Raw genomic sequence first — 13,254 nt, 5'->3', positions numbered from 1 at the left:
TTCCTCTAGAGATGGCAATTTTGTTAACCTGTCATGAACCTACTTGGCAAAATTAACCTAATTTCTACGGCTAGTGCTCAATTGATAAGTGATGGTTATAGCCATAGCATGATTGGGATTGGTATCTCTTGTGGGTCCGGTCTTTGCAAAGTTGAGGTATTGCTGATAAAATTTGAGGGGTAGTTCTGTTTCTAACTTAGCAAAAGTCCCCAAATGTGGCTGATGACTTGACTTTTCTCTTGTTTTGATTGCTTATCCAATTGATGGTAACTTAAAGGCTTCTGATACAGCATTCCAGAATTCTCAAAGTGAGAAAAGAAGTGTTCTAGTTAAAAGCTTATTTAAACCTCATTGCAAAGTGGCAAAACTAAAGTCCTTCCTCATCACAAAGTCCCCTCCTGTCTTCCTGTCCTAGCAATCCTGATGCCTCAGAGATACTAGTTTGAGACACATTCACATGGAAGTTTAGTACATTCAAATAATGTGAATGGCCTATATTGCTGATGCACACTATTTATCGCCACGCTTGCAGATTACCAACTTATTATAGATACACATGTTTTGTTTACAAGGGTTAACATTTGTACAAGATTCCAGTGACTTTTGAAATGCTTTCAAGCGCATAGCCTGTGCAAGCGAATTCAACTAGTTGGGGGCTTACTCTCTCCAAACCAGCGCGGAGGATCAAATCCAGATGGACCTGAAATGATTCAAGATAGGTTGAAGAAGATACCCTACAGCCTGTACAAACAACTGCTCTCTCTCTCTCTCTCTCTCTCTCTCTCTCTCTCTCTCTGCCAGCAAAGGGGCTGTATCGTGTACATAAAGACCTCTGGAGATGCACAGTGGCCTATCACCAAGAGGAAGTACAAAAGTGGGCCAACAAGGTGTGAACTATTGTTAGGTGCAGCGGAATGAATGTTTGCGCTTTGCTCAAGATGAGTGCTCCGAACTGTGCTCAAGGTTCCTTTTGTTCTTATGGAAGGGAGAGCCTTCCGTTCTTAATGGAAAGTGCTATGATCACAAACAAAGTGAATGGACACTGTGTGTGCAAGTGTATGAGACTGAGAGATAGAGAGAGAAGAGAGATACGACACCATAGACGTCGTAAAACCCTCCTCCGAAGGCCCCACTCTCGTTAGCAAGAATGGTCTACTATTGATTGCACACTCTGGTACAAATGAATGCAAGTGACTGATGCAAGTCTAGGCTATGTCGACGATGACGATGGGGATGACGAAGTCGACCTAAGGGCTGAAATCTACGATCTTTCTACTACTGTCCAAAAACGCTATGGGCTGAAATCTGCAAATCTTGTATCTGCTGAATTCTGACTGTTATGTCGATGACGATGATGCGATGACGACGCGCTGAAAACGCAGATGCTGAAATCTGCTTTTCCGGGCTGAAACTGTAAACCTTGCGGAAACTGACCATGCGGCGAGGAACTTCTGCGGGAAGGTGAGATCTGCGAGGTTCGGGACTTGATCTGCGATGTCTAACTGCTGAAAACTGAAAACGCTGGTCCTAGGGCCGATTCTGTCGCGATAGATCTGCAAAACGCTGAGGTTGCTTGCAGATGCAAAAACGCTAGGGCTGAAAATGGTGTTTCTGTCGCCGCGCTTCTGCAAATGCAAAAACGCTAGGCTGATCTGCTGGGGTCTTGCCGCCAGGGATCTGCAAGGCAAAACGCAGGCTGATCTGCTGTGCGTTGTCCAAAAACACTAGCCAAGCTGCTGTGGAGCAAAAACGCTAGAAGCCTTTGGGGTCCTGCTGAGAAGGTGCCTGTTGAGCGGTGCTCCTGCTGCCTCTTCTGCCATTGAGTGCTAACTTGGGTTTGCTTATATATTTTCTTAGCAAAATTGCCCTACCTACTTTTGTTGGAAAGTCACTTAAAAATAATAAGTGAAAAATACCAAAAATAGGGAAAATAGGCTAAATGCACTGGAAAATTCCCCTGACTAAATCTGATGGATTCTGAAGGGAATACTGATGATCATGCTGTGTGCAACCAGAGGATATGCATCTATGCTAAGTGACTGGGCTTGCACAGTCTACGAATAGACTCACAAAAAGTGCCAAATCACTTCTAATCTAGACTGACTGGATTGATTGAACCCTGTTATGCTGTAGCTTATCCACAGACACATAGGGCTGGATGTGTCACGTGACAACTATATAAACATCAAGGTGGCCTATATGAGGAATGTAAAAGGAACCACTGTGGGGGTGCATAATGCCATGTCATCTGGCCATGATCTCGACAAAAAAGAACTGACGATCTTGCCCATCTGTGAAGAAAGACGCATTGACGCTGCTCTGCTGCCCTGGAGGAGCCGACTGAAGAATCCCACTGACTATGACGAGTATGCAGCAGCTCTGTCCAAATGGCTGTCAAAACGGTGGACGTAGGGGAGGACTGAGAGCCCAGAATGTGGACGCATCGAGCCTTCCGCATGGTCCAAAGCGTGATGCTGCATATCGTGGTGAAAACCGTGTTTCGGTGGCAGAAATCCAACTCATGACCTGCATTTGGTATCATTTGTAGAGTACCTGGTCTATATCCTAAGGGGGTAAGCAGGAAGACCGGATCTGGCAGCAACCCTTGAAAAGAGGTGTGTGACCCCGAAAATTGCAAAAGCCATGCAACTGCCCCCCACTTCACAAACCCATCTTGGATGCCCACTCTAATCAACAAGCAACAAACTGTCATCCACATTGGCTGCGCATATGGAAAAACCCAGAAATAGTGCCTCAAAGACTCGTGCTCCAAAGTACATCTCGGACAAGTCGGATCACGACCAATGACTGTTGACCAAGTGCCTACAGGCAATCTAGCATGTGCTATCATCCACATAAAAAACATATCTTGCGGCTGATCCAGAAGGTCCAGATGCACGACCAAAACTGTCGTTGGAAAGCTGGAAGGATGCGCTGATCCTGCCACACCTTGGACTGGCGAGGACGATGAGGTGGATGCCAGATTCGTAAAAGAAGCATCCTCCCTAGTGAGACTATGTACTCAAAAAAGGATAGAGGAGCATGATCGTCGCTCAACGAAGGCCAGAGCCACTCTCCAAGATCCCAGGCTAACTGAAGAAGGGGTTTGCCTTGCCAAATCCATAGTCTCCAAATTGGAGCCTCCTAAACAATGAAAACATGGTTGACAAATGATCTCCTTTGGAAAAACCAACTACTCTAACAGGCTGCCAATGGGCAGCTAGCCTCTGATCAAGTGAAACCTCACCCTGAAAGTCCAATATGATGTGACGTCCATGATGGCAAGTCGCAACGATGCTGAAGACTAGAGTCCCCTGTTGAGCAACGATCGGGTCTCTCTTGAGATGGGGTCGAAATACACCCACCATCCTCGATGGGAAGGTAAAGTTGCCTGTCCCTCAATCAAGGCATGCCAATCAGGTGGAATCGCCTCATCAATCTCTCTCATACCGGCACAAACCCCTCGGTGAATCCCGTAGGTTGCTCCAATAACCTGCGCCCCAACCAAGGAAGCATCTGACCAATGGCGGAAAGAGCTTGTCGGCTTGTTATCCCATCTAGCCCAATCAATGTGAGTCCTCTCACCTAGTTGACAGCCTTCTGCATCTATCACATATGCATTCCATACAAGTGGCTGCCTCACTACCTCCTCGATAGGAGAAGACAGGTGTCTGATCAAAGCAAGACGAAAGTCCTTCCAAATCCGTAGTAAGCAGCGCAAAGATGGTGACAAATGGGACATATCCAAGGGTGCATCTGTGAAGATGAATCTCATGGTCGAGCACCAAACACCGGCAGCATCTAGAGATCCAAAACGAGGAGAGGTATGTGACAAAGCATGATACAAAAACTGTTTCCAAGGCTCTGCCGCTGGAAACAATCCACGTACTATGAGCTTCAGAAGCAATGCCTTGCTCTGCATCTCTGGATCAATAATCCCCAATCCTCCTTCCTCTCTAGGCAAAATGACTGTGGCCAATGGACTCGTGGTCAAGCGTCAATAGAGCCATCCATGCCACCCCAACAAAAGTTGCAAACAAGGCGCCTTAAACGCGCCATGATGCACGAGTGAAGAGTCATGCAGGATGTGGTGAGCCAAACTGTCGCAGGAAGAACCTGATTCACCACGAGGACTCTTCCAACTAAAGATAAATGCAACGATGACCAATGACAAAGTTTCTTCCTGATGGACTCGAGCACGGGTGCAAACTGCTGCTCAACGGATACATCAATCCCGACATGGAAACCCAAATATCTTCAAGTTTGCCCTTTAAGTAGCCAAGTGAAATTATCATGTACACCCCAATGACAATCTCTCTCTCTCTCTCTCTCTCTCTCTCTCTCTCTCTCTCTCTCTCAAGACGTTAATATAACATTTCATTTCATTTCATTTCTCTCTCTCGGGTTTGTGTGGGTGTGTGAGTGTGTTGATCAAAAGGCGAAAATGGTACAACCTTTCTATCACCCAAGGGTGGTCGATTGGTTATGCCATTTCCCTCTTGAATAACAAGTCTGGAGTTCAACTGGATAGATCTTTGAGGTCTCTTGGGATAGTTTCCCACAACGTTAAAAATTCTCTTCTCTTTCGCCAATATGTAAGCCCCATACGAAGGCAACCTTTGTGCTTACAAACAAGTGGATAACACAAATGGAAAGGGAGATGAAAGAATGGAAAGTGGAGACGGAGGGATGGTGGAAAGAGAAGGCCAACCTTCTTCAAATGTTTCTCAATGAAGGCGCGCAATGGAAGAAGGAGAAAGAGGACTTGCACGCAGAGCTACAAGCACTTAAGGCAGATTCACAAGCACTTAGAGAAGAGGTCACAGCCCTCAAGCGAGAGCTTGCGAATAGAGTAAGCAGTGGACTGAAGAAGGGGAATTCCAGCCCTCGGTGATAGAGGAGATCAAGGTCATCAAGGAGCATGTACGGATGATCACAGAGGAGGAGAAACAGGTGGTAAAGACGTCTTCGTGGATGGATGTGATCACGAAGACGCAGAAGAAGGCGGATGAGACCGAGAAATGGATAGAAGTCGCTAAGAAAGGAAAAGGGAAAGAAACCACATCCGTCCCCACTCCTACAATCATCAACATGACTCTAGAAGAAGAGCAACGAAGGAAAACTAGAGCCTTGCATATAAGAGTAACCGGTCTAAAAGACCGAGATGATGTGGAAGGGGAAGTCGAAGAACTTCTCCGCATGATGGGTAGTAAGGCTACTCATACAAAGGCATGGAAGGTAGGGAAGAAGACACAAGGACTTCAAAAGGGAGAGCTTTAATCATCCGTTTCCCATCCGTGGAGGCAAAGAAGGACTTCTTGAAGAAGCGCCCTACACTAAAGAAAACGGGCAAATTCCTTGGAGATGACCTCACTCTCACACAGCTTGCACATATGAGAGAGGTAATGCCAGAGATTCAAGCCGCAAGGGAGAAGGGAAAAACGGCTTTCTACAGAGATGGCCGGGTGGTGATTGTAGAGCGACGCTCCACATGACGGTGCGAGACCTATGGGACCACACTCAAAGTTGCCACTTGGAATTGTAATGGATCTATGCGCCTTGATGTGGGTGCTTTTGAGGATAGTTTTACGGGAAGAGACATCGTCTTCTACTCTGAGACACATCAAGCCCCGAGGCAATCTATGCCTCACATTAATGGATATAGATGGGAGACAGCCTGTAGAAAGGAGACACGATCAGAGCACAGAGGGCGGGGCTCAGGAGGAGTGCCAGTGTTATTCAAGGAGGAGTTGCAGCCATTGATACATATAGCTTGGAGGGATGAGCAAGCTAGGTACATGTGGGTGAGATTGAGAGAAGACTCCAGAGACAGGCATATATCTTTACATTGCTATTTGCTACTTTCCCCCGAGTACGTCAGTTTATGCACCACCTAGAGGACAACCCCCCTTCTCTATTTTGGATGATGACATATGGGAGTTCTCTAGAGATGGTGACATCATCATTCTAGGGGATTTCAATGCTAGGACTGCCCATCATCAGACAATATTTTATGATACTTCAAAGGAGATGCCGAGAGAGTTGGATGTTGCAGAGACGGGCCTATCCAGACTATCACAGGATGGAGAACACACTGAGTATGGACGACACTTGATAGCCATGGGGACTGCACATGGATTGGCCATCTTGAATGGCCTACAGAGATTTCCCGCTGCGGGGGGTTTTACATGGTTTCCACATAGACATGGAGCCAGCATAGTGGATTATGTCATGGCACAGCCAAGCCTCATCTCTAGTATCCAGGATCTCACGGTTGCTCTTGTGTCGTTGACCATCTCTTTTTAGTTTAGTGTAGCACACAGGCTACGCGCAGCAGCCCCTACTCGCTACACCTTCACGCGGGAGACGGACTTTGTATACATAGATGGGATCTACAGACGCCTGTGCACAGAGGAGCCAGGGCGACCTCTGGAGGAGCTTACTACTATACAGACACTACATGATGCAGCAGCAGAGGCATACCCACATACCCAGCGTCAGCAGAGACGTCGTTCGGGGAGCATGCCCCAGAACAGTTGGTATGATGAGGAATGCCGGGACACTAGAGCTAGACTTTAGAAGGAGGTGCTTTTGGGGGACATCACTCACAGACAAACACAAATTGACTTCGGACGCCTAGTGCGGCGAAAGAAGAGGGCATTTGTGGCTCACCTAGAGCAGGATCTATACCAGCTATTCTTGAGTCACGACTCACGTGAGGCACGGCAGCTCTTCATGAGCACTCCCCCCCCCCCCCCCCCCCCCCTGCCATCACTTCTACAGAGGCCTGGGGCCAGTATGCCTCATCTCTGTACACAGTTCCTGAGCAGACCCCCCTTCCCGAACCCCCCGATCCATGCCCACACACATGTGCCTTTTTCACCGCTGAGATGGTGAGGAAGGCCATTGACAGGATGAGGACTGGGAGAGCATATGATCATGATGGCTTAGTGGCTAAGAATTTCATGCATGCGAGAGATTTACTAGCAGAGCTTCTAGCAATTATGTTTAACCGTGCCATGTGTGAGGGCTTGCCTGATACTTGGAGCCTATCTACTATTGTACCTATCTTCAAGTTGGGAGACCCTATAGAGCCTAGGAACTATCGCACTATCATGATTGGACACACATTGGCACAGTTGTACGCATCTATTCTTGAGCAACAGTTGAGTAGATGGCCAGAGAGGGAGGGGATACGTGCAGCCGGGCAGGCAGGTTTCAAGAGGGGTTTTTCTACTCTTGACCATATCTTGACACTCAGAGCCATCATTGAGGAGGGCAGATCGCGTGGAAGACGGATCTATTGTAGCTTTGTGGATTTCTGCAAAGCATTTGACATAGTGCCCAGAGCTAGTACCCATAGAGCTCATTTTGGGGGCATGGCATTATACAGGTCAGTAGTGGGGCATGTACGCACCCCAGAGGGTCTATCCACACCGGTTTACTCCACTATTGGGGTGAAGCAGGGCTGCCCGCTCTCTCCTACTCTATTTGGTATGTATGTGGAAGAGGTTTCTGACTACATTGAGAGAGATGGTGATAGAGGTGCACAGCTGGCAGGGACATGAATTCTACTACTGTTATATACTGATGATATTGTGTTGATCTCCGACTCTCCAGAGGGGATGCAACGTCACTTGGATGCTTTGCATAGGTTTGCCCAGGAAAGTGATTTGTCCGTCAACCTTGGTAAAACCAAGGTCATGGTATTTAATACCACCCCACAGTGGATCAGGAGGTCAGCGCCCGCATTCACATACGGCCAGGAGAAGGCGGAGTATACAGATGCTTACACTTACCTTGGAGTGGTTTTTAGTGGGCCAGCATTTTCATTGAGGAGGGCAGTAGAGACTAGATTGACCAGAGCCCAGGCAGCATTGGGTAGATTGGAAAGGATGTGTTCACAGGTTCAATTTCAGGAGCCTCGGACGAAGCTCTGGCTCTTTGACACTTTGGTGGCTTCTGCATTGCTTTATGGAGCTGAGATTTGGGGACCTTCACTCCATCATCACGGAAGGACAGGCCGCATGATGGATGGGGGACATGGAAAAGCCTCTGGTCTCTATGATCTCACGGCTCATTAGAGCCAAGGCTTCAATACCACATGCTATTGTACGAGCAGAGCTAGCTGCCCCCCAACTAGTAGTTGAGGCGCTCACCAGATCTGTCTCCTTCATACACCGCATGTGGGAACTTCCTAGAGACAGATATGCACGCCTTGCACTTGAGTCCTCCGACAGTTAGCCATGCAGGGAGATACAACATGCTGGTATGGGGAGATGACATCATGGTTTCAGGCGCATGGGTTCAGCATAGACAGATTGCCTCCCTTCCAGTACTCACTGGATGCGCCCTCTCTGACTCTTACACAGTCTGAGATCACCACGCTCATTCGCCAGGACTTGACTCAGCTAGACACCAAGAGGACATGGATACAGCCAGCACAGGAGTTGGGCACGAAGATGGCTTTCTACAGAGAGCATCTCCTCCAGCTTACGAAGGATGGTTTTGTGACGAGGCCTAGATACATGGACACCCACTTGTCTCATGGGATACGATGTGCTATTGGCCAAATATGCACATCTTCACACCAGCTGCGGTGTAGCAGGCTACAGTGTCACTTTCACAACACACTTAGTTAGTACAGTTGGTCTGGTCTGGTTCACACTGGACGGACTCTCTGGGCTGGGCAGTGACACGTGGCAGGATACGGACAGTGGTCTAGTGGACATCGTGGCTAGGTCACCACCACCACTCACTTTGGAGATTGGCTTAGGTGGCTGACATTTATGGGTCGTGGGGTCATCGGATCATCTTCTAGATATATGGTCCAGTATAGTCGTCTAGTGTGAGTCTATACACAGAGCACTTATTCACCATCCCTGCACATCTGAGCCTCGACACCCCATTGTACCTATGAGTCCTGGGCTGCAGCTAAGTGTGCTGCCACGCCAGAGTCTGTATCAGTTCTTTGAGATAGTTGAGTCATATGTTCTGGTCTGCTGTTGTGTCTTTGTGAGCTCAATTGATGTCTATCGTTTCCTTTCTTTTTAGTCTGTTTGAGTGAGATTGTCACGCACATTGCATTGAGGACCACCCACTGTAGAGAGCACGGCACATTATCCTCGCTACAGGTGCTCTCATTTTGGCGATCACGATGGGACCTCAACTGAAATCTCACTCTGTGAGGTGCAAATCTTGAAGCTATTTGGGTCTATCTAGCTTCGCCTACCTTGCCTTGCACTGTTCTCCTCTCGCATGGTCCAACTGGTCTAGTCCTCTCTCGCCCTGGTCCAACCTGTCCTCGTCCCTCGTCTAGACCGCCTCGACCCTGGTCTAGTCCTTCTCATTCCTGGTCTAGACCTCCTCGACCCTGGTCTAGTCCTCCTGGTCCCTGGTCCAGCCTGGTCTAGTCACTTACCTGGTCAAGTAGAGTCTAGACCAGTCTTCAGCCAGTTTGAGGTTTTCTTGCCCAAAGCTTGGTTGGATTGGTGGTCGCTGCATGACACATACAAGGCGGTCAGTCAAGCGTCAAAGCGCACTACTAAGTCCTTTGAAGTACTGAAGTACTACAACAGAAGACAACCCTTGGTACCTGTTAGAAGTCCATCAACCTCATCACCCATACCTCCACACGGGACATCCCCCATTCCTCCATCCGGTTCCACATCTTCCAGATCACCTTCTCAAGTAAAGCTCTCTCCTATTCTGCTACACCAAGCTATTGAGCAACAGGCTCAGCAAGGAGCCATGGAGGCGTTGGCTAGTGTGTTGGCCAAGGTAAACATCAAGTTCCCCACCTTCAAAGGACTCTCTTCAGAAGATGTTGACGACCATACAAGGAGGTTCGTATCTCTCTATAGGGACGTGGTCTTAACAGAGAAGATGCTTATTTGGTACTTTTTCCATCCACCTTGGACAACTTAGCAGACAAATGGTACAACCACTTTGCAGAGAACCATTTTGCAACTTGGGCAGCCTTAAGACAACAGTTCTGTGCAGCTTTCAGGCCAGGTGATTACCAAGAGAAAGTGTTGGATGAGTTGGCCAACATGGTGCTCCAGCCAGAGGAGACTTTTGCAGAGCTTATGACTAAAACCAAGACCCTGGTTGCCAAGCTTCCCCAACAACCCGGTGAATTCATGGTTAAGAAGTGGATGGAGAAGGCGCTTCCCAAAACCTCTCAACAAAAACTCCGAGAGAGCCTACGACCCAATGCCACTTTGGAGGAATTCATCGCAGCTGCTACTAGGATAGAGGGGGCTAGGAAGTTGTTCACCAACTCCCCTCAGGTAGAGACCACCTCAGTGTTTTCGGAAAGTCCTTCTGATCCGATAACTTCTTTACGTAGGGAACTAGAAGCCCTAAAGTTACAGAGAGCTCTTCAAGAGGAGACGTCAATCTCCCTCAGACAGGAGAAGCCCCCACATCACGACGCTTTGGATCAAATAAAGAGAGAGCTAGAAGAGCTTAGGTCTCAACAGGAGACTAAGGCTATGGTATCGTGCAACTCATGCTGCTCTCTAGGACACCCTCCACAGGATTGTCCCCTTCGGGTTTACTGTCAATTCTGTGAAAAGTCTGGTCATGAGGACAAGGATTGCTACTACCTCAAGGGATTGTGACAAATACAGCAAAGCCTTGGTCATACTCTTCAACAAGGGGCAGCTCCGGCATCCAATATGGTTTCTCTCTGTGGCCATCCACACCACATGCCACATTTATTGGCAGCCCCTCCTATGCAAGGTATGCAGAGCACTTTTCCCTCTCAGAGCTTTTATCATACCCATGCTCCCTATGCTTCCACCTCCAACTCCATGCACCACGAGCAAGGACCACCTCACCGTTCGACTTGCCCATTGAATCAGCCCATTTTGTGCTACAGATGCGGGGAATATGGGCATTACCAAAGCAAATGCCCCCTGCCAGAAGGGTGACCTCCCTGCCGTCATTGCCCTGAAACGAAGGATCACTACAGTAAGGATTGCCCTGAAGTTCGTGCATCCACGGCTTCGAACCCGAGTCAAAGCCAGAATGAGTTTGCCTTTCCCAAGCTCAATTTGATAGCAGTTAGCATTGTTTCTCAACCGCCCCCTTCTACCCACGTGGTTACCCCTCAAAAGCAGTTGGCACAGGAGCCATTGGGCATCCTCACCCGGGCCAAGAGAGCTTCTCTCGGTCTTAGCATTCCAGCAAGTTCAACTCCACCACACATTCTCACACCAATGGATACCCTGCCTGCAGCTGTTAACAAGCCATCCCCCAGTGCCATGAAGGAATCCAAATCTTTGCTCTCCGATATTGATGAAGCTTTTTTGGAAGCAGTTTCAGATCTACAAAAGATCAAGGTACCAGAGAAACCACTGGTAGAACAAGAAAAGCTTATAGCAGAGACAGTCTTGAAGAACACTTTCCAACAAGTGTCCCTCTATGACATGTTGCGGCTAGATGCGAGTTTCAGAAGTGACACCCTTGCAGTTATTCAGTCACTTTACCCTGGAGCAGGTCCTAGTGGCGGGCACCTTCCAGTGCAACCGTCAGAGTCCTATATGTATTATGATATCCAATCCCGCTGCTCCACTCACTGATTATAGAAGCCCTCGCCTGATAGTGTCCGTTTTGGGTCGGCAATTCTCAGGAGTGATAGTGGATGGTGGATCTGGCATCAACCTGATGCCCGAGTTCACTATGTTAGCTCTAGGTCTACAGCCTACTCACCCTGCTCCCTTCACAATTACATTGGCCGACCAACGGACAGTATACCCAATGGGCATCGTGGACAAAGTGCCTCTTCAGGTACAAGACTTTACTTTTAACTTGGATTTTGTTGTGGTTCGTCTTCCCCAGGTTGAGGGCGGATTTCCTTTGCTCATTGGAAGACCATGGCTACGACAAACTAAAGCACTTCATGATTGGGGAAATGATGCAATGTGGATACATACTTATGGCTCCCCGATGCAACCCATTCTCTTAGAAGGAGGTATGGATCCCGTGGTGAAGCAAGTTTCTTTGTCAATGGAAACCAACCCTGAACAAAAACAGCCTACTACACCAAGGGTCAGATGAAGATCTGTTGGAGTGGTTGGATGCTACCAAATCTAATTATCTATGCCTTGTTATGGAGTCTCTATTCACTCTTTGCCGGAAGGTACACCCTCTTCCAATGTTTCCTTGGTGAACGCCTTTGAATTTGGTACGCCTATGAAGAATCATAGAAGTGGGAAGAAATCACCACTACAAGAGTTCACCCCCCTTCAAACATCAGCCTCAGTGGTGTTTGCTTCTACGACCAGAACGAAGCTCTCCTCTGGGTCTGGCAAACTCCCTTCACAGAGCCCGGCCTGCTTGATGAATTCCTTGCTCATGGTACCTCCTCTTGCTCTCCATCAACTACCGCGCTCTGTAGCCTCTCAACTTTCAATTAGTGGACCATGGAATTCGTCTGCAACGGAACACGGACTCTTCCGGCCATACTTTGCATGGGTGATTAATAATTGCTATCTGCCACCCCCTCACACCCTACATTTTTTCCCCTCGCCCCTAGTCCCCATGCCCACTCACCCTCGCCCCTAAGTCCCTTGCCCTCGCCCCTAGTCCAAATGCCACTCACCCTCGCCCTAGTCCCTTGCCCTCGCCCCTAGTCCCCATGCCACTCACCCTCGCCCTAGTCCCTTGCCCTCGCCCCTAGTCCCCATGCCACTCACCCTCGCCCTAGTCCCTTGCCCTCGCCCCTACCCAGTCCCACCCCTCACCTCTCGCCCCTACCATCTCTCTCCCTCGCCCCTACCCAATCCCACCCCCTCACCTCTCACCCCTACCCACCCCCTAGTCCCCTCTCATTTGCCCTCGCCCCTACCCTCTCTCTCCCTCGCCCCTACCCAATCCCACCCCTCTCATCAGCCCTTGCCCCTATCTAGTGCTATCTCGCCCTAGTCCCTTGCCCTCGCCCCTACCCACCCCCTCACCTCTTGCCCTTACCCTCTCTCTCCCTCGCCCCTACCCAATCCCACCCCCTCACCCCTCGCCCCCCCTCATCAACCCTCGCCCCTATCTAGTGCTATCTCGCCCCCTACCCACCCCTAGTCCCCTCTTATCAGCCCTTGCCCCTACCTAGTGCCACCTCGTCCCTGCCCACGACTCTCACCCCCCTACCTGCCCTTGCCACACATAGCCCAAAAAAATCCTTTACTGCTTCTCATCACCCTATCCCTCGGGTACTTTCACAGTGTCTAACCTCTTGTCTTCAGCTTGAGC

The 13,254-nt window shown here is 49.0% G+C and overlaps 1 protein-coding gene across 2 annotated transcripts in view; it reads right to left on the bottom strand.

Annotated features, from left to right (window-relative positions):
• Positions 1-309: 309 nt before the first annotated feature.
• Positions 310-13,254, bottom strand: part of LOC147446655 (membrane protein insertion efficiency factor) — a 62,189-nt gene continuing 49,244 nt past the window's right edge. Inside the window, exon 6 of one of the 2 annotated variants that reach the window (XM_086525846.1) lies at positions 310-700. In XM_086525846.1, the coding sequence (XP_086381972.1) occupies positions 642-700 (59 nt within the window). In that variant the 3' untranslated portion in view covers positions 310-641. The remainder of the gene's footprint in view (positions 701-13,254) is intronic. The other variant, XM_086525845.1, reaches the window with a different exon arrangement.

This window comes from Adiantum capillus-veneris, chromosome 12 (genome assembly GCF_014529385.1).
Source record: "Adiantum capillus-veneris isolate H3 chromosome 12, ASM1452938v2, whole genome shotgun sequence".
NCBI classification, from domain to species: domain Eukaryota; kingdom Viridiplantae; phylum Streptophyta; class Polypodiopsida; order Polypodiales; family Pteridaceae; genus Adiantum; species Adiantum capillus-veneris.
Note: the sequence above shows the minus strand (reverse complement) of the source record. Positions and strands in the feature narration are given on the sequence as shown.